Genomic DNA, 18,135 nt, shown 5'->3' on the forward strand with positions numbered 1-18,135 from the left:
TTCAAGGTAAAAATACCCTAAACACTGAATGGGGATTTCGTTTATAGATCTGTGCATGTCTGTTTTTGTTCAAGAATGTTGTAGTATAATTAGTTCAACAATGTGTTATTTTTTTGGGTAAATTTCTTAACAGTAGATGATGGTAATGTGTTATTTTTATTGTTGTATTGTAGATGGATAAGAGACCAACCTTTTAGGTTGTATTGCTGCTACAAATTTATTGTTATCAATGATGGCCATGATTATTCGGTCTAGAAAAAGAACGAGAGGTTCAAGGAGAGAAGGTATTAGATATGGCCCAATGGTTGAAAGGGATAGGATAAGAATTGAGTACCTAGAAACGAAAATTTGGAGGAATGATACAACTTGTATCAACATGTTTAGACTTTGAAGAGGAAGTTTTTTTCGTTTTTGTAAGTTGTTTAGGGATCGTGGTTTACTTGAAGATACCATCCACATGTGTATTGAGGAACAAGTGGCTACGTTTCTGCATACGGTGGGATATAACCTTAGAAATAGATTAGTTCACACTAATTATGATAGGTCTGGAGAAACAGTAAGTCGTTATTTTAACAAAGTCCTTAATGCAATTGGTGAGCTACGAGATGAACTTATCAGACCCCCCTCATTGGACACTCCAACTAAAATAGCAGGAAATCCTAGATGGGATCCTTACTTTAAGGTGTGAGATTCATCCCTATCTCATTTTATATTTATGTGAACATTGATATATTGTCCCTAATTTTTAATGTTGTTGAACACAAAATAGGATTGCATTGAAGCTATTGATGGCACACATATTAGAGCCTCTGTTCGTAAGAATGTTGAATCTTCATTCCGTGGTAGGAAGTCCCATGCCACTCAAATTTTAATGGTGGCCGTAGATTTTGATCTTCGGTTTACTTTTGTCCTGGCTAGTTGGGAGGGGACAACACATGATGCTGTAGTTTTAAGAGATGCTTTGGAACGTGAAAATGGCCTTCATGTCCCACAAGGTAATAGATTACTATAGTTTATCAAATTCTTCATGACAAATGTTGATATTTAGGAATGTGACCAACTTATCAATCATATAATAGGAAAATTCTATCTAGTTGATGCTGGATATGAAGCCTAAAAAGGATTCTTGCCTCCTTTTCGTGCTGTCCGGTACCACTTGAATGAGTGGGGGAATAATCCGGTGCAAAATGAGAAAGAGTTGTTCAACCTTAGACACTCATCCCTCCGTATAACGGTTGAACATGCATTTGGGTCACTAAAGAGGAGGTTCAAAGTTCTAGATGATGCCACTCCATTCTTCCCATTTCAAATTCAAGTAGATATTATTGTAGCCTGTTGTATTATTCATAACTAGGTCATAAATGATGGAATTGATGAGATGATAGCTCCATCTGATTGGTGAAGTGAGGACATTGATGAATCGTCAACCGGCCAAGCGAATGACCATGCATTGATGGTTTAATTCAGGCAGGGTTTAGCTGATCAGATGTGGGTTGCCGTAATAACCATCATGGAGTGTAATATGTAGCTATGCAACCTGTATTTCTACCTTATTTGCTACATTTCATTTGTACTATGAACTCTTTTATTTATTTAATTCGTGTGGACAGCTTGTTGTAGTCCATTTGCCAAATCTTAGTTGTATGAATAAAAGTATTGTTGTATGCTGAATTTCTGGTTTGATGAATTGATGAATGTTGAATTTCTGGGTTAATATGTTGCTGGATGCTAAAATTCTGGGTTGATATGTTTGTGAATGGCAATTTTTTGAGTTGATATATTGCTGAATTGTCACACCCTAAAAATCCTAAATATATAAATTGTTGTTTAAATGGAATTATTAGAATTTATTTTAAAAGCCTAAAAGAGAAGATCTAATTTTAATTAATAAATTCCAATATAAAATGGGGCCAGATAAAATTTCATTAAATACTTTGCTTAATTCTATAATTTCTAGATTTTTCTGGGATTTATTTGAGCTAAGGAAGTATTTTTAATAAATGGAATTGCATTTCATGAATAATTTAAATTGAAAAAGGTTTTTAAAAGTCTCTTTTGGCTTTGGGCCGAAAGTCGGGCCAAAACCTTCTCTCTCTCTCTCCCCGGCCCAAGTCGGCCCATTCCGTAGCCGCAGCCGCCCGCGCGAGCTCGCTGCCGTTGACAGGTGGGTCCCGCCTGTCGGAGTCGTCGTCTTCCTCCGGCTGAAACCCTAGCGCCGCGCCGCCGCCGCCGCTTTCCAAATTCGGCCACCCCTTTCCTTCTCCGGTGAAATCAATAGAGGGGAAATGATCTTCGGGATCTCCTCTACCTTTTCTCTTTTGGAATCATCGTCTAAATCGCTTTGGAAATCCGTGGATTCGAGGTCGATTCAGATCGGTCTCCCTCTCACCGACCCTAACCTTTCCTTCGTGTCGCCGGTCACCGTGGGCCTTCGCCGCTGCCTTCTTGCCCCTTTAAAAGGATCCTCGGTGTCTCCTCTACCCGCCGCCACCCTCGCCTTCGTCTCTCGCCGTCGGAAGAGCCCTAGCGCCGTGGATCTCGTGCCGCAGTCGTCGCCGCCGCTCCAGCCGTGCGTCGCCGCCTTTCCGGTCGTCGTCGTCGCTCGGGGAGGTCGCCATCGTGGTCGCCAAGTCGCCGCCGTCCTCGTCCGCCCCTTCGCCGTCGCTGTAGACCGCCGGAGCACCGCCGTCGTCGTCAAGCCGAAGGTCTCCGCCGCTTCGACCTCATCGCCGACGTCGTCCGTTGCTCCTCCGCCGTTGCTTTGGTCACCGGTGAGTTCGCCGCGATGCCCGCATCGTCCTGGTGCCCTCCGTTTGTGCCGTAGCGCCGTCGTTCGCCGGCGAGCTTGTGCTCCCGAGCCGCCGCCGGAGGTGACGTCGCCGCTGACGTCATCGGGACCGTCCGCCGTGGCCCGGTCATGGACCGTTCGATCTCGGCCATCCGTGTTGGATAGGATCGATCTCGGCCGTTCGTTTCCGTGAGCCGCCGCCGTGCACCCGGTCCACCACAAACCCTAGCCGATGACGCAATAAACCCTTTTTCCTTTTCAAAAATAATTCATTATTGCGTCATAATTCAATTAAAATCCATATAAGTGTTTTAATCCGATTTAAACTTCAAAAATTCATAACTAATTCATCTTAGCTCGGATTTAGTTGGTTCAAGTCTCTAAATTTTTCTAAAATTGAGATCTACATGTTAAAAATATCCACATGTACTGTTCATGCTTGTTTATGTGCTGTTTTGGTGATTTTGCTCTTTTCTACTTAGGTTAAGACGTTTCTGGAGAGTCCGTTTTCGCAGGAGAAGAATTTGAAGAGTTCCAAGGCCAGCAAGGCAAGTCACACAGATCCCAAACAACCCTTTGAGCATGTTGATCCCGTTTAAAGCTACTGTTTCTATTCAACTATTGCATTTATTTTCGAATGTCATTGGGTGGAATTAACCTATTGTTTGTTATAGCCCTTTTTGTTCTTGATTACTTTATTCCTTGATACCCTGGGGTTATTAAAACCTGACTAGTTGGGCTGTATATATTGGTTCAGCTAGATATTAGATATGATTGTGTAGCCATGCTTAGAAACATTAGCGCACTATTAGGATAACTTATGACTCACTATTATTTAAGGATGGCTTAATGATAGCTCACGATGGTCAATCGTGATTGGTTAATTAATTACTTGCTAACTAAAACTTGATAATGGTGGGTTGTGAGCACATGGTTTTGATGGTCGTGCTCATGACAATTAAGGACCGGTTCACGAATTTCGGTTGTGAAACATTAACCGTGTCAACCACAAGCCAGCGTGGGCAACGGCTTTACCTTTTGTATAGCATGGTTCATTGCGGAGCACCAGACTGAGAAGTGGCGGAGATAAGCCCACGGGGGTCGCTGGGGAGTCCATGCCTTGTTTATAAGGGGGTTATTATGATCCAGGAAAGGTGCGCTGTGGTGGATTGTGTTGTGCGGGGGTACTGTCACAGCTCCTTTCCGAGGTATCGTGGTGGTATTGAGGCACATGGTGACATGATGTGGGGCTGTATCTTGTGGGTACAGTGGTACACCTCTGGCCAGAGTAAAACTTTTCGAATAGCCGTGCCCGCGGTTATGGGCGGGTCTAACAATGTCTTTCGTGATTAGTCTCACACTTCTCATCATAATAAAAGATGCTTTAACTGGTAATAATTTGATTAGCTCCTGGTTTGGAATGGTATATTCCTGGTTTGGAGATAGAACTGTGCAGCCAGGATGGTTGTTCAGAATGGTTGGGCCTATGCAACAGGGTATGTTGTATAGTGTTAGATTAATATTGTTTAATTATTACTTAACTGTTTTATTAAATTCTGAAATGTTTATTAAATGCTGTTTATGCAAATGAAACCCTACTATGCCATCCTTTGTTATCCTGTGCACTTGCATATTTGCTGCGTGGCTTGCTGAGTATGTCATATACTCACCTTGCAATCATTCATCAGAGGAAGAGTTCTACAGTGATGCTGATGGTGTGGAGGATTAGGTGTAGCCCTGGTCAAGCTGCCTGTGGAGTGGAGTCGTCTGTGCCATTTATTTTATTTTTCGCTGCTTAGATCTTTATTGATTGGGAGGAACTATCTACCTCTGTAATGACATTTTATTCGCTTATTAATTAGAGTAATAATTGTACTCTATTATCAATTTGTTATGGTGTGCCTCGGCTGATTCCTGGACGAGGGTTCACACACATGTAAGCGTTTGGAATTTTGGATAGAAATTCCGGGCGTGACAAGTTGGTATCAGAGCCTCCTTGACCCTAGGATATGCCAAATGGTTACCCATAGAAGCCCTCTAAAAATAATGAAAAAGTAGAACTATTCTCCTCCCTTTCTCTTTTAATTAAGCCAAACTAATGGCACATGCACTTCATAATCTCTTTTAGCGGTTCTCATTCAAAATTTATTCCAGTATTGTTAGTACTGTACATCTATTACTATACTAATGGCTCGTTTATCAGCAAATGTTTTATAACATTGTTTTATTTTGCTGCAATAAAATAAATTTCGCATGTTGATTTTATAACTTTCTTTTATTTCTTTTGGAACCTGTTGTTCAAAAGTGCAAAATTTGTGATCTTGTTTCCAACTGTTTCAACTTATCTTGCAAGCTTGGTTTACTTTATTTACTTACCTTTTAATTTGATTTTCTAACTTTATTCAAATTAATCCAAAAACTTGTGCTATTAATTGGATAAATGTCTTAACTCCCTCCTTTCACTTGTCTTTAGATGCCGCGCTACAAGCCTGAGTACTTGTTTGGTGTTGACGGATTTGTCCAGGAGTTGCGTACGATGTCCTTTGTCATAGGATTTGGGACTGCCCCTTTTTATGCCCAGATTCCTCATGATCGTCACGAAGAGAAGTGCCGAGTCAAAGTCACCTTGAACAGTAATAGTGAAGATATCCCATCAGTGATGTTCGAAGCTGGAGGAAGAAGCTACATCCATGCATGTCAGGAGATGGCAAGGATCGCCATAGGAGAGCTCCGCGATAGCTACAGTGATCAGTTGGCCGACACTGAGTATCGCTACCATCGTCGCCAACCACAGGGAAGTGATCGTGGCAGCTACCTTGAGACTGAGGGAATTGAGAATGATGCTACCACAAGGCATTTGGTTGAGATGCTGTGGGCTATGGATGAAACCCGTGCGGAGACTGTGTTAGCAGCTCAAGATCGTGAAGACCGGAATCGTGGTAAGATTTGCAAGCTAGAGGACAAAGTGGATCGTTTGGAGAAGGAACTAGCCGCATTGAAGGGAGAAGCACTACCGCAGAAGGCCAGGATTCGTCTTACCGCAAGGAAGAGAGCTCTATTTGTCCCTCGCTACCAATTGGCGCCAAAGGTCCGTGTAGTGGAGAAAGAAGTTACCCCAGCCCTAGCGGATCCTTCGGTCGTCAACGTAAGTGATGATGAAGGAGAAGAATCCAAGCGCACCCATTCCAAGATCGAGTGGGAAGCCACTCAAGATGATGAAGACGAGCCGAATGAGCCTTCAATCAACTCCGATGCCCGGAAGACCTAGAATGTCTTGTCGAACCGTTGCCTTAGATCGTTGTGTTAGTTTGCTTGTTTTAAGTTTGGTTGTGTGTGTCTCGCATGTGATTTACATCAGTGATGGGATGTAAGTGCATGCGTTTGTTTACTTTCAAGTGTTAGGTAGTTGGTGAGTTTAGAGGTGTGAGAGTCTTCAGTTTTGTAATAATGAAACTCACTTAAGAACAATAAAAATCAAATTAATTCTCTGTCCTAAGTAGTTTTCCCCGGTTTCTCTTGTTGTGCTCCTGTCCATGCCAGATGGTGCTCACTCGCAGCAACGGGAATGGCCCCAACAACAATAATAACAACAACAATGGAGAGAATCCCACACTTGCCCAAGTCCTGGCTCAACAGGCACAGCTTATGAACATGATGATGCAGCAACTCCAGAACCAGCAGAACCAGGGAAATAACCATGCACCTCCCCAGAACAAGTTAGCAGAATTTCTTAGTGTGAGGCCGCCCACTTTCTCTAGCACCACTAATCCTGTTGAAGCTGGTGATTGGTTGCATGCCATAGAGAAGAAGTTGGATTTGCTTCAGTGCACCGATCAGGAGAAGGTCTCATTTGCATCACACCAGCTGCATGGCCCTGCCTCTGAATGGTGGGATCACTTCCGTCTTAACAGGACTACTGCTGAACCTATCACTTGGCTTGAATTCACCGCTGCTTTCCGGAAGACGCATATACCATCGGGAGTGGTGTCTCTCAAGAAGAAGGAATTCAGGTCGCTCACCCAGGGATCTCGCTTTGTCACCGAGTATCTGCACGAGTTCAATCGTTTGGCTCGTTATGCTCCGGAAGATGTGCGCACTGATGAAGAGCGCCAGGAGAGGTTCTTGGAAGGACTTAATGATGAGCTTTCTTACCCACTCATGACTGGGGATTATCATGATTTCCAGAAGTTAGTAGATAAGGCTATTCGTCAGGAGGACAAGTACAACCGCATGGAGCAGAAGAAACGCCGGATTGCTCACTTCAAGGCACAACAGGGGAATAGTCAGAGGCCGCGTCTTACTTTAGGACCCCAGTCCATGCCACGGGGAGGTTCTTCGTCTGTTGTTCGTCCGCAGCGTCAGTTCTTCAACAACAATGCTGGCAACAACAGCCGCAATCAAGCTCCACGCCCTGTTGCAGCTCCAACACAGCAACAGCCTGCCAAGAGGGAGCAAGGCAGCAAGCCCGGGGTGTGCTTCAACTGTGGAGATCCAGGCCATTACTCTGACAAGTGTCCGAAGCCCCGACGCGTGAAGGTTGTCCCTGCCCAGAGCAACTCTACCGCATCAGCATCAAAGGCTCGTGTCAACCATGTTACTGCTGCAGAAGCTCAAGGTGCTCCAGATGTGATTTTGGGTACGTTCCTTGTCAACTCAGTTCCTGCAACAGTGCTTTTCGATTCTGGTGCTACACATTCATTTTTATCTATGAGTTTTGTGGGAAATCATGGGATGGAAGTAGAAGATCTTAGACGTCCTTTGATGGTTAGTACCCCAAGTAATCAAGCACTCTCTTTGCAACGTAGCCCCTCGGTCAGAATAGAAATTCAAGAAGTACCATTTCTGGCCAATCTTATCCTGTTAGAATCCAAAGACCTTGATGTCATCCTAGGGATGGACTGGTTAGCCAGATATAAGGGTGTGATAGACTGTGCCAACAGAAACGTAACTCTCACCAGCAATGATGGTCGAGTTGTAACTGTTCATGCATTGTCTTCTGAGTCTTTAAGGCCAAGTCTGAACCAAATAACTTTGGAAGAGATTCCTATAGTCCGGGAGTATCCCGATGTGTTCCCGGATGATTTACCTGGTATGCCGCCTAAAAGGGACATAGAGTTCAGAATAGATTTGGTACCAGGAACAACTCCGATCCATAAGAGACCTTATAGAATGGCAGCCAATGAGTTGGCAGAAGTCAAGAGGCAAGTAGACGATTTGCTTCAGAAAGGATACATCAGACCGAGTTCATCTCCATGGGGAGCTCCAGTTATTTTTGTGGAAAAGAAAGATCATACCCAGAGGATGTGTGTGGACTATCGTGCACTAAATGACGTGACTATCAAGAATAAGTACCCGCTACCCAGAATTGATGATTTGTTTGATCAGCTTAAAGGTGCCACTGTTTTCTCCAAGATCGATCTTCGATCAGGGTATCACCAGTTGAGGATTAAAGAGGAAGACATACCTAAGACGGCTTTCACCACTAGGTATGGGTTGTTTGAATGTACTGTTATGTCTTTCGGACTTACCAATGCCCCCGCTTTCTTCATGAACTTGATGAATAAGGCGTTTATGGAATACCTAGACAAGTTTGTGGTAGTCTTTATTGATGACATTCTTATCTACTCTCGAACCAAAGAAGAACATGAAGAACACCTTCGCCTTGCATTGGAGAAGCTACGAGAGCATCAATTGTATGCCAAGTTTAGCAAGTGTGAATTTTGGTTGTCTGAAGTGAAGTTCCTTGGTCATGTCATCTTAGCTGGAGGAGTTGCCGTTGATCCTAGTAATGTGGAATCTGTAACCAACTGGAAACAACCAAAGACAGTTTCAGAGATTCGCAGTTTCCTAGGCCTCGCAGGATATTATCGGAGATTTATAGAGAATTTTTCCAAGATTGCTAAGCCCATGACACGATTACTTCAAAAGGATGTGAAGTACAAGTGGTCAGAAGAATGTGAGCAGAGTTTTCAAGAGTTGAAGAATCGCTTAATATCAGCTCCTATTTTAATTTTGCCTGACCCAAAGAAGGGTTTTCAAGTGTATTGTGATGCATCCAAGCTTGGGTTAGGTTGTGTTCTGATGCAAGATGGGAAGGTGGTTGCCTATGCATCTCGTCAGTTACGTCCACATGAGAAGAACTATCCTACTCATGATCTTGAGTTAGCTGCAATGGTTCATGCGTTGAAGATTTGGCGTCATTATCTTTTCGGTACTCGTACAGAGGTGTATACCGATCACAAGAGTTTAAAGTATATCTTTACTCAGCCAGATCTGAACATGAGACAACGGAGATGGTTGGAATTAATTAAGGATTATGACATGGGAATTCATTATCACCCGGGAAAGGCTAATGTTGTAGCAGATGCTCTTAGCAGGAAAGGCTATTGCAATGCTACGGAAGGACGACAGTTGCCATTGGAGTTATGTAAGGAATTTGAAAGATTAAATTTGGGAATTGTCAGTAGAGGTTTCGTTGCAGCCTTAGAAGCAAAGCCCACTCTAATTGATCAAGTTAGAGAAGCCCAAATTAATGATCCTGATATTCAAGAAATCAAGAAGAATATGAGAAGAGGAAAAGCTATCGGTTTCTTGGAAGATGAGCAAGGAACTGTATGGTTGGGTGAGAGAATCTGCGTCCCAGACAACAAAGACTTAAAAGACGCAATTCTAAAGGAAGCCCATGATACTTTATACTCCATTCACCCTGGTAGTACCAAGATGTACCAGGATCTCAAGGAAAGATTTTGGTGGGCAAGTATGAAGCGTGAAATCGCAGAATACGTAGCAGTATGTGTTGTTTGTCAGCGAGTCAAGGCAGAACATCAGAAACCCGTAGGTTTGCTACAGCCTTTGAAGATTCCTGAATGGAAATGGGAGGAACTCGGAATGGATTTCATCACTGGTCTACCCAGAACGTCATCTGGCCATGACTCTATTTGGGTGATAGTCGATAGACTTACCAAAGTGGCTCATTTCATCCCAATAAAGACTACATATTCTGGAAGTCGGTTGGCGGAATTGTATATGGCAAGGATTGTGTGTTTGCATGGCGTCCCTAAGAAAATAGTGTCTGATCGAGGCAGTCAGTTTACTTCAAATTTTTGGAAGAAGCTTCAGGAAGAGATGGGTTCTAAGCTGAACTTTAGTACTGCTTATCATCCACAGACAGACGGACAAACCGAAAGGGTAAATTAGATTTTGGAAGACATGTTGAGAGCTTGTGCTTTAGACTTCGGTGGAAGTTGGGATAAGAATCTACCTTATGCAGAATTTTCGTACAACAACAGTTATCAAGCTAGTCTTCAGATGGCTCCTTACGAAGCACTGTATGGTCGTAAGTGTCGCACTCCGCTTTTGTGGGATCAAACGGGAGAACGTTAGGTTTTCGGGACGGATATCCTGAGGGCAGCAGAAGAAAAGGTGAAAATCATTCAAGAAAGATTGCGTGTGGCCCAGTCTCGTCATAAGAGTTATGCCGACAATTGTCGTAGGGATCTAAGTTTTGACGAAGGAGATTATGTGTACCTTCGTGTCACGCCTCTTCGAGGAGTTCATCGTTTTCACACCAAAGGAAAATTGGCACCGCGTTTTGTGGGACCTTATAAGATTGTCAGTAGAAGAGGAGAGGTTGCTTATCAGTTGGAGTTACCTCAATCTTTGGCAGGAGTCCATAATGTGTTCCATGTGTCGCAATTGAAGAAGTGTTTAAGGATACCTACCGAAGAAGCTAATCTTGAACAGATAGAAGTCCAAGAGGATCTGACCTATGTTGAGAAACCAATCCGTATCTTGGAAATAGATGAGAGAAGAACCAGAAATCGAGTTATCCGTTTTTGCAAAGTCCAATGGAGTAATCACTCGGAAGAAGAATCAACTTGGGAACGAGAAGATGAATTGAAGTCAGCCCATCCGCATCTGTTTGCCAGTTCTTCCGAATCTCGAGGACGAGATTCTGTTTAAGGGGGTAGGTTTGTCACACCCTAAAAATCCTAAATATATAAATTGTTGTTTAAATGGAATTATTAGAATTTATTTTAAAAGCCTAGAAGAGAAGATCTAATTTTAATTAATAAATTCCAATATAAAATGGGGGATTTATTTGAGCTAAGAAAGTATTTTTAATAAATGGAATTGCATTTCATGAATAATTTAAATTGAAAAAGGTTTTTAAAAGTCTCTTTTGGCTTTGGGCCGAAAGTCGGCCCAAAACCTTTTCTCTCTCTCTCCCCGGCCCAAGTCGGCCCAGTCCGCAGCCGCAGCCGCCCGCGCGAGCTCGCTGCCGCTGACAGGTGGGTCCTGCCTGTCGGAGTCATCGTCTTCCTCCGGCCGAAACCCTAGCGCCGAGCCGCCGCCGCCGCTTTCCAAATTCGGCCGCCCCTTTCCTTCTCCGGTGAAATCAATAGAGGGGAAATGATCTTCGGGATCTCCTCTACCTTTTCTCTTTTGGAATCATCGTCTAAATCGCTTTGGAAATCCGTGGATTCGAGGTCGATTCGGATCGGTCTCCCTCTCTCCGAACCCTAACCTTTTCTTCGTGTCGCCGGTCGCCGTGGGCCTTCGCCGCTGCCTTCTTGCCCCTTTAAAAGGATCCCCGGTGTCTCCTCTACCCGCCGCCACCCTCGCCTTCGTCTCTCACCGTCGGAAGAGCCCTAGCGCCGTGGATCTCGTGCCGCAGTCGTCGCCGCCGCTCCAGCCGTGCGTCGCCGCTGTTCCGGTCGTCGTCGTCGCTCGGGGAGGTCACCATCGTGGTCGCCAAGTCGCCGCCGTCCTCGTCCGCCCCTTCGCCGTCGCTGTAGACCGCCGGAGCACCGCCGTCGTCGTCAAGCCGAAGGTCTCCGCCGCTTCGACCTCGTCGCCGACGTCGTCCGTTGCTCCTCCGCCGTTGCTTTGGTCACCGGTGAGTTCGCCGCAATGCCCGCATCGTCCTGGTGCCCTCCGTTTGTGCCGTAGCGCCGTCGTTCGCCGGCGAGCTTGTGCTCCCGAGCCGCCGCCGGAGGTGACGTCACCGCTGACGTCATCGAGACCGTCCGCCGTGGCCCGGTCATGGACCGTTCGATCTCGGCCGTCCGTGTTGGATAGGATCGATCTAGGCCGTTCGTTTCCGTGAGCCGTCGCCGTGCACCCGGTCCACCGCAAACCCTAGCCGATGACGCAATAAACCCTTTTTCCTTTTCAAAAATAATTCATTATTGCGTCATAATTCAATTAAAATCCATATAAGTGTTTTAATCCGATTTAAACTTCAAAAATTCATAACTAATTTATCTTAGCTCAGATTTAGTTGGTTCAAGTCTCTAATTTTTTCTAAAATTGAGATCTACATGTTAAAAATATCCACATGTACTGTTCATGATTGTTTATGTGCTATTTTGGTGTTTTTGCTCTTTTCTGCTTAGATTCCGACGTTTCCGGAGAGTCCGTTTTCGCAGGAGAAGAATTTGAAGAGTTCCAAGGCCAGCAAGGCAAGTCACACAGATCCCAAACAACCCTTTGAGCATGTTGATCCCGTTTAAAGCTACTGTTTCTATTCAACTATTGCATTTATTTTCGAATGTCATTGGGTGGAATTAACCTATTGTTTGTTATAGCCATTTTTGTTCTTGATTACTTTATTCCTTGATACCCTGGGGTTATTAAAACCTGACTAGTTGAGCTGTATATATTGGTTCAGCTAGATATTAGATATGATTGCTTAGCCATGCTTAGAAACATTAGCGCACTATTGGGATAACTTATGACTCACTATTATTTAAGGATGGCTTAATGATAGTTCACGATGGTCAATCGTGATTGGTTAATTAATTACTTGCCAACTAAAACTTGATAATGGTGGGTTGTGAGCACATGGTTTTGATGGTCGTGCTCATGACAATTAAGGACCGGTTCACGAGTTTCGGTTGTGAAACATTAACTGTGCCAACCACAAGCCAGCGTGGGCAACGGCTTTACCTTTTGTATAGCATGGTTCATTGCGGAGCACTAGACTGAGAAGTGGCGGAGATAAGCCCACGGGGGTCGCTGGGGAGTCCATGCCTTGTTTATAAGGGGGTGATTATGATCCAGGACAGGTGCGCTGTGGTGGATTGTGTTGTGCGAGGGGTACTGTCACAGCTCCTTTCCGAGGTACCGTGGTGGTATTGAGGCACATGGTGACATGATGTGGGGCTGTGTCTTGTGGGTACAGTGGTACACCTCTGGCCAGAGTAAAACTATTCGAATAGCCGTGCCCGCGGTTATGGGCGGGTCTAACAATGTCTTTCGTGATTAGTCTCACACTTCTCATCATAATAAAAGATGCTTTAACTGGTAATAATTTGTTTAGCTCCTGGTTTGGAATAGTATATTCCTGGTTTGGAGATAGAACTGTGCAGCCGGGATGGTTATTCAGAATGGTTGGGCCTATGCAACAGGGTATGTTGTATAGTGTTGGATTAATATTGTTTAATTATTACTTAACTGTTTTATTAAATTCTGAAATGTTTATTAAATGCTGTTTATGCAAATGAAACCCTACTATGCCATCCTTTGTTATCCTGTGCACTTGCATATTTGCTGCGTGGCTTGCTGAGTATGTCATATACTCACCTTGCAATCATTCATCAGAGGAAGAGTTCTACAGTGATGCTGATGGTGTGGAGGATTAGGTGTAGCCCTGGTCAAGCTGCCTGTGGAGTGGAGTCGTCTGCGCCATTTATCTTATTTTCCGCTGCTTAGATCTTTATTGATTGGGAGGAACTATCTACCTCTGTAATGACATTTTATTCGCTTATTAATTAGAGTAATAATTGTACTCTATTATCAATTTGTTATTGTGTGCCTCGGCTGATTCCTGGATGAGGGTTCACACACATATAAGCGTTTGGAATTTTGGATAGAAATTCCGGGCGTGACATGAATGGTCATTTTTTGGGTTGACATGTTGAATACTGAATTTCTGGGTTGATGTGTTGCTGAATACTGAATTTCTGGGTTGATATGTTGCTGAATTCTGAATTTCTGGGTTGATATGTTGCTGAATTCTGAATTTTGGATCAGATATATTGCTGAATGGTAATTTTTTGGGTTGATATATTGTTGCATGCATAGTTTATATATATATATATATATATATATATATATATATATATATATATATATATTTATATTACTGAATGAACATTTTTGTTTCATTTTATGATAGGTAGGAAATGGACAGCAACAGTAGCAAGGGAGTAAGCACCCATGCTTCATGGACCTCAGCTATATCCTCTTTCATGCTTTCTCACCTAGCTAATGTTGTTGCTGGTGGCACAAGGACCTCATCTGGCTTCAAGGCAGTCCATCTCAACGCATGTGCTAGGGCAATCAATGAAAGGTTCAATAGTACTCTCACAGGTGAGCAAATTAAGAACCATTTGAAGACATGGCAAAGAAAGTTTACGAAGAAAAATAGGCTCAGGAAAGTGAGTTCTGCTAGTTGGGATGAGAAAAAATTTATTATTACTCTTGATGATGAGCACTATAATGGTTATATTGAGGTATATGTCTTACCTTGTGGGATCTTTGTTTTATTTTTATAACTTTTATTCCATTTGCTTATACAATAACTTTTGTTTCATGAAGGATCACAAGGCCGATGCGGATTATTTTAACAAACCTCTTGCACACTATGGTGAGATGCTTACAATATTTGGTAGCACCATGGCTACAGGAATGTATGCAAAGGACTCAAGTTCAGTCCTAGGAATAGAGGATGTCCAAGTTGACAATGATGAAGAAAATGATGGTCCTGCAACTACTGATGATCGTGCGGAGGCGTCATCTGCAAGTAAGCCAAAAAAATCCAAAACGCAAGAGAATGAAGATGACGGGCTGATTAGTGCATTCACTAGTGTTGGTGACAAGCTTGCCTTTGCTATACTAAAGGTCACCGAGCCGGACAATAAGCTTCCAGAAGGTTTATTTGACACATTGAAAACCCTTCCTGGTTTTGAGGAGGTCCACAGATTATTTTATTATGCTCATTTGGTTGCCAACCATCACATTGCTAGAGCTTTCAATGGACTTCCATTTGAAAACAAGATGCATTGGTTTGCTATGTTCATTAGTGAAAAGTTCCCTGGATCAACATAGGTTTCTTGGATGAGTTGGATAGTTCTTTTGGTGTTATGTGTTGTTGGTTGGCTTATTTACCTATTATGTAAGACTTAAATTGCCAATATGTTTGAGGCATCGAACTTACTAGTACGAGTAAGACTTAAAATTTCTATCATGCGCAAGAATTAAATATGCTATCATGTGTAAGCCCTTAAGTTGCTATTATATGTAAGACTAAAATTTGCTATTATTATGTTTGACTTGTATTATGTGCACTGTGAACCTTCTGCTGCTGTAGCAATCAGGATGGGCATAGATGGAGTTTTAATATTTTTTAATAACTTATGGAGCTATATCGTTTGTGAACAAACGGAATTCACAATGGTCATTTTCAAATAGTGTGGTGTTCATGACTAAGTATTATTTTGCACTGTGTGGTGTTCATGACTAGTTGAGGGTAACCTCACCAACTAATATCAATAGGTAACCCTATCAAGCATCCCACCTTCATCCCTCCATCCAAACAATGTACAGGATCATTCCATCCCATTATGTCTCTCAAAAAACATGGTTTGTTTTATCCTCGTAACCAAACAAAAAAAACAGGATCATCCCATTCCAAAAAACAGGGATGGACCTAACCCATCCCACCTCGTCTCCAAACCAAACACTACAAGTGAGGAGATAGTTAATAATACATACTCTCTCCGGTTCTATAATAATTGACGTTTTGAACAAGTTTGTGGACAAACTTTTATAACTTTGATCATTAATAACTTTAAAAATATTTAGTCTAAAGAAACTAGAACAACATATATAGATTTGTCTTTCAAAGCATTATAATAAAAGTAAACATACATTTATTTATTATGTATATTATAATAGAAAAATAAGGTCAAAGATATATTTTGTAGTCCATGTCAATATCCAAAACATCAATTAAAATGAAACCTGAGGAGTATATGTTAGTATGCCCCACATATCTTTTACCTTCGCCCCCGTGTGCGATTGTGCGTCCTCTGGTGCGCTTGATTACACGTTGACTCTATAATTAATACTACTCCGTTGCCTCCTGCGTTGAAAAAGGTCTGCACAAGGGTCCACAAGGCTAAACCCAAGTCCTATATAGGCTCAATTCTCAACGCATGCATGCATCTACACAAGCCGGTTGACCATAGTAGTAGTTGCTAAATTCTATTCTTTGGTTTTATATCCAAGTTCCCAATCTAATTTCCTCTTCTTTTCTTATTCATTTGATTTCTTGCATATGGGCCATCACGTATATTTGAGCTTCTGACAGAGTCTTAGCTCCATAATGCATATAAGCAGGGAGGCATCGGCTCCACTAAAATGGGAAAAGAGGAACTCTAACAGAAAAACTGAAAAACTGAAAAAACGCTAGATGCGCTACAGTACTGACAAATTGAGGTAAAAACAGCAGGATTATCTATAACTCTAACAGCCATTGCTCTCATTGACAAATGAGGCCCACATTTTTAAGTTGGTCACACTTTTGTTTTGAGCAATCAACATGCATGGAAGCATGTTTCGATCAGCGTGCTAAAGTCAACTTGTCAAGGTTTTCTTTGTCAGCGGCTCAGCACTCTTTGTTGTTACATCCTTAGGCTGTGTTTAGTTCGCGAAAAGAAAATTTTTGGATGTCACATCATATGTTTTACCTGATGTCGGAAGGGGTTTTCAAACACGAATGAAAAAACTAATTTCATAACTCGCCTGGAAACCGGGAGACGAATTTATTAAGCCTAATTAATCCGCCATTAGAACATGTGAGTTACTGTAGCACTTATGGCTAATCATGGACTAATTAGGCTCAAAAGATTTATCTCGCGATTTTCATGCAAACTGTGCAATTAGTTTTTCTTTTAATCTATATTTAATGCTCCATACTTGTGTCCAAAGATTTGATGTGATGTTTTTGGGAAAAAAAATTAGGAACTAAACAAGGCCTTAGATGAATGAAAAAAAAGCCAAGATTACTTAGTGCTACTACTTTTTTTTAATGATAAAGAAAGCTTTTATTAATCTCAGATTGGTAAATCAAGTTGATAAAACCATACTAAGAAAACTCCCGGTCTCTGCATAACTAGGATACACACAACCAAAACACACACACCCATAAAATAGTTTGAAACAAGTAAAGAAAAAAAAAGAAAATCTAGAGAGCACCAATCTTCAAGCTAGACCGCTACCCATGTTCCTGGTAAAAAGAACTCCCTAATCTGCTCCAAGTGTTGACACACCGCTGCAACCAAATCCCCATGAACCAGACTTCTGAAGGATAGCCCAGGTACAAAGGAAGTGGATAGTTAAAAAATAACCAATAAAAGAGAAGAGAATTTTCTTTTGTCAAACACAATATAATTCCTGCAAAACCATAATGACCAACAAATAGTGGCTACCCCTAACAGGATAAGCGACTTCAAGTCTTTCCTAATTTCCCGTAGCCAATTACCAACCATATTGGATACACCACGAGGCGGGAAAAGCCCCATACCCACTTGAATAGTGCACCACACAGAAGGGGCAAATCTGCACTCATAAAACAAATGTAATATTATCTCATCTTTGTGGTAAAAGCAACAATTCTTACTTCATTGCCAATTGTGCTTGGTCAGGTTATCCTTTGTCAAAACTACTCCACGACGCAAATACCATAGGAAAATCTTGACTTTAAGTGGTATTTTTTAATTTCCAAATTACATTGTTTATGCTGGGGCACATCCGAATGTACCAAGGCAAGATAATGTGAATTCTGAGTAAGCATTAGGTTAGCGATTCGTGAAAGAAGGTTATTCCATGTCACTAATTTTGGCTCAATAAGATCCCTTCGCCAAGATACATTCGGAAGGTAGTTTTGTAGCACTTTTCCTACAGTATCATGTTTATTCCTAACTATATTGTATATGTAAGGATATTTGTTGGAGGCATGTTATGAGGGCCTTCGACCAAACCTGCTGAAACCATCAAGGCAATTGCATACGCGGGGCGATAGCTGGAATTCGAGGGGTTTGCCTTGGGCGAAGCACACAGGCGAAGCCGGAGGGCGAAGTCTAGAGAGTTCACCACCAATCCTACGTGACTCATCGTCGGATCTTCACTTCGTGCGAATCCACGAGGTGAAGAAGGTGAGGTTCGCCTGAATAAGGGTGGTCTTCGCCAAAGATGCCTAAAGGGCGGCACGGCCGAAGAAGGTCATTCACCATTGATAGGCCGGGCTGTGAAGCCCGACTAAGGGCACGTAGCTAGGA

General features: G+C 42.6%; 1 protein-coding gene and 1 pseudogene across 1 annotated transcript; both read left to right on the plus strand.

The window, feature by feature from the left end:
• Positions 1-457: 457 nt before the first annotated feature.
• LOC9272646 (uncharacterized) lies at positions 458-1,462 on the plus strand (annotated as a pseudogene).
• A 12,515-nt stretch (positions 1,463-13,977) lies between these two features.
• LOC107279471 (uncharacterized) lies at positions 13,978-14,944 on the plus strand. The gene is made up of 2 exons (XM_015761254.3): positions 13,978-14,313; positions 14,393-14,944. The coding sequence occupies exons 1-2, from the start codon at positions 13,978-13,980 to the stop codon at positions 14,900-14,902; spliced, it is 846 nt and encodes a 281-aa protein (XP_015616740.1). The 3' UTR covers positions 14,903-14,944.
• The last annotated feature ends 3,191 nt before the right edge of the window (positions 14,945-18,135 follow it).

This window comes from Oryza sativa, chromosome 11 (assembly GCF_034140825.1).
Source record: "Oryza sativa Japonica Group chromosome 11, ASM3414082v1".
In the NCBI taxonomy this organism is placed as follows: Eukaryota; Viridiplantae; Streptophyta; class Magnoliopsida; order Poales; family Poaceae; genus Oryza; species Oryza sativa.

What these genes read in the sequence shown, in the direction of transcription:
- LOC107279471 (XM_015761254.3), top strand. Translation starts at nt 13,978, where the DNA reads ATGGACAGCAACAGTAGCAAGGGAGTAAGCACCCATGCTTCATGGACC. An exon ending in ATGGTTATATTGAGGTATAT is followed by an intron (nt 14,314 to 14,392) that starts GTCTTACCTTGT and finishes TGTTTCATGAAG; the next exon opens with GATCACAAGGCCGATGCGGA.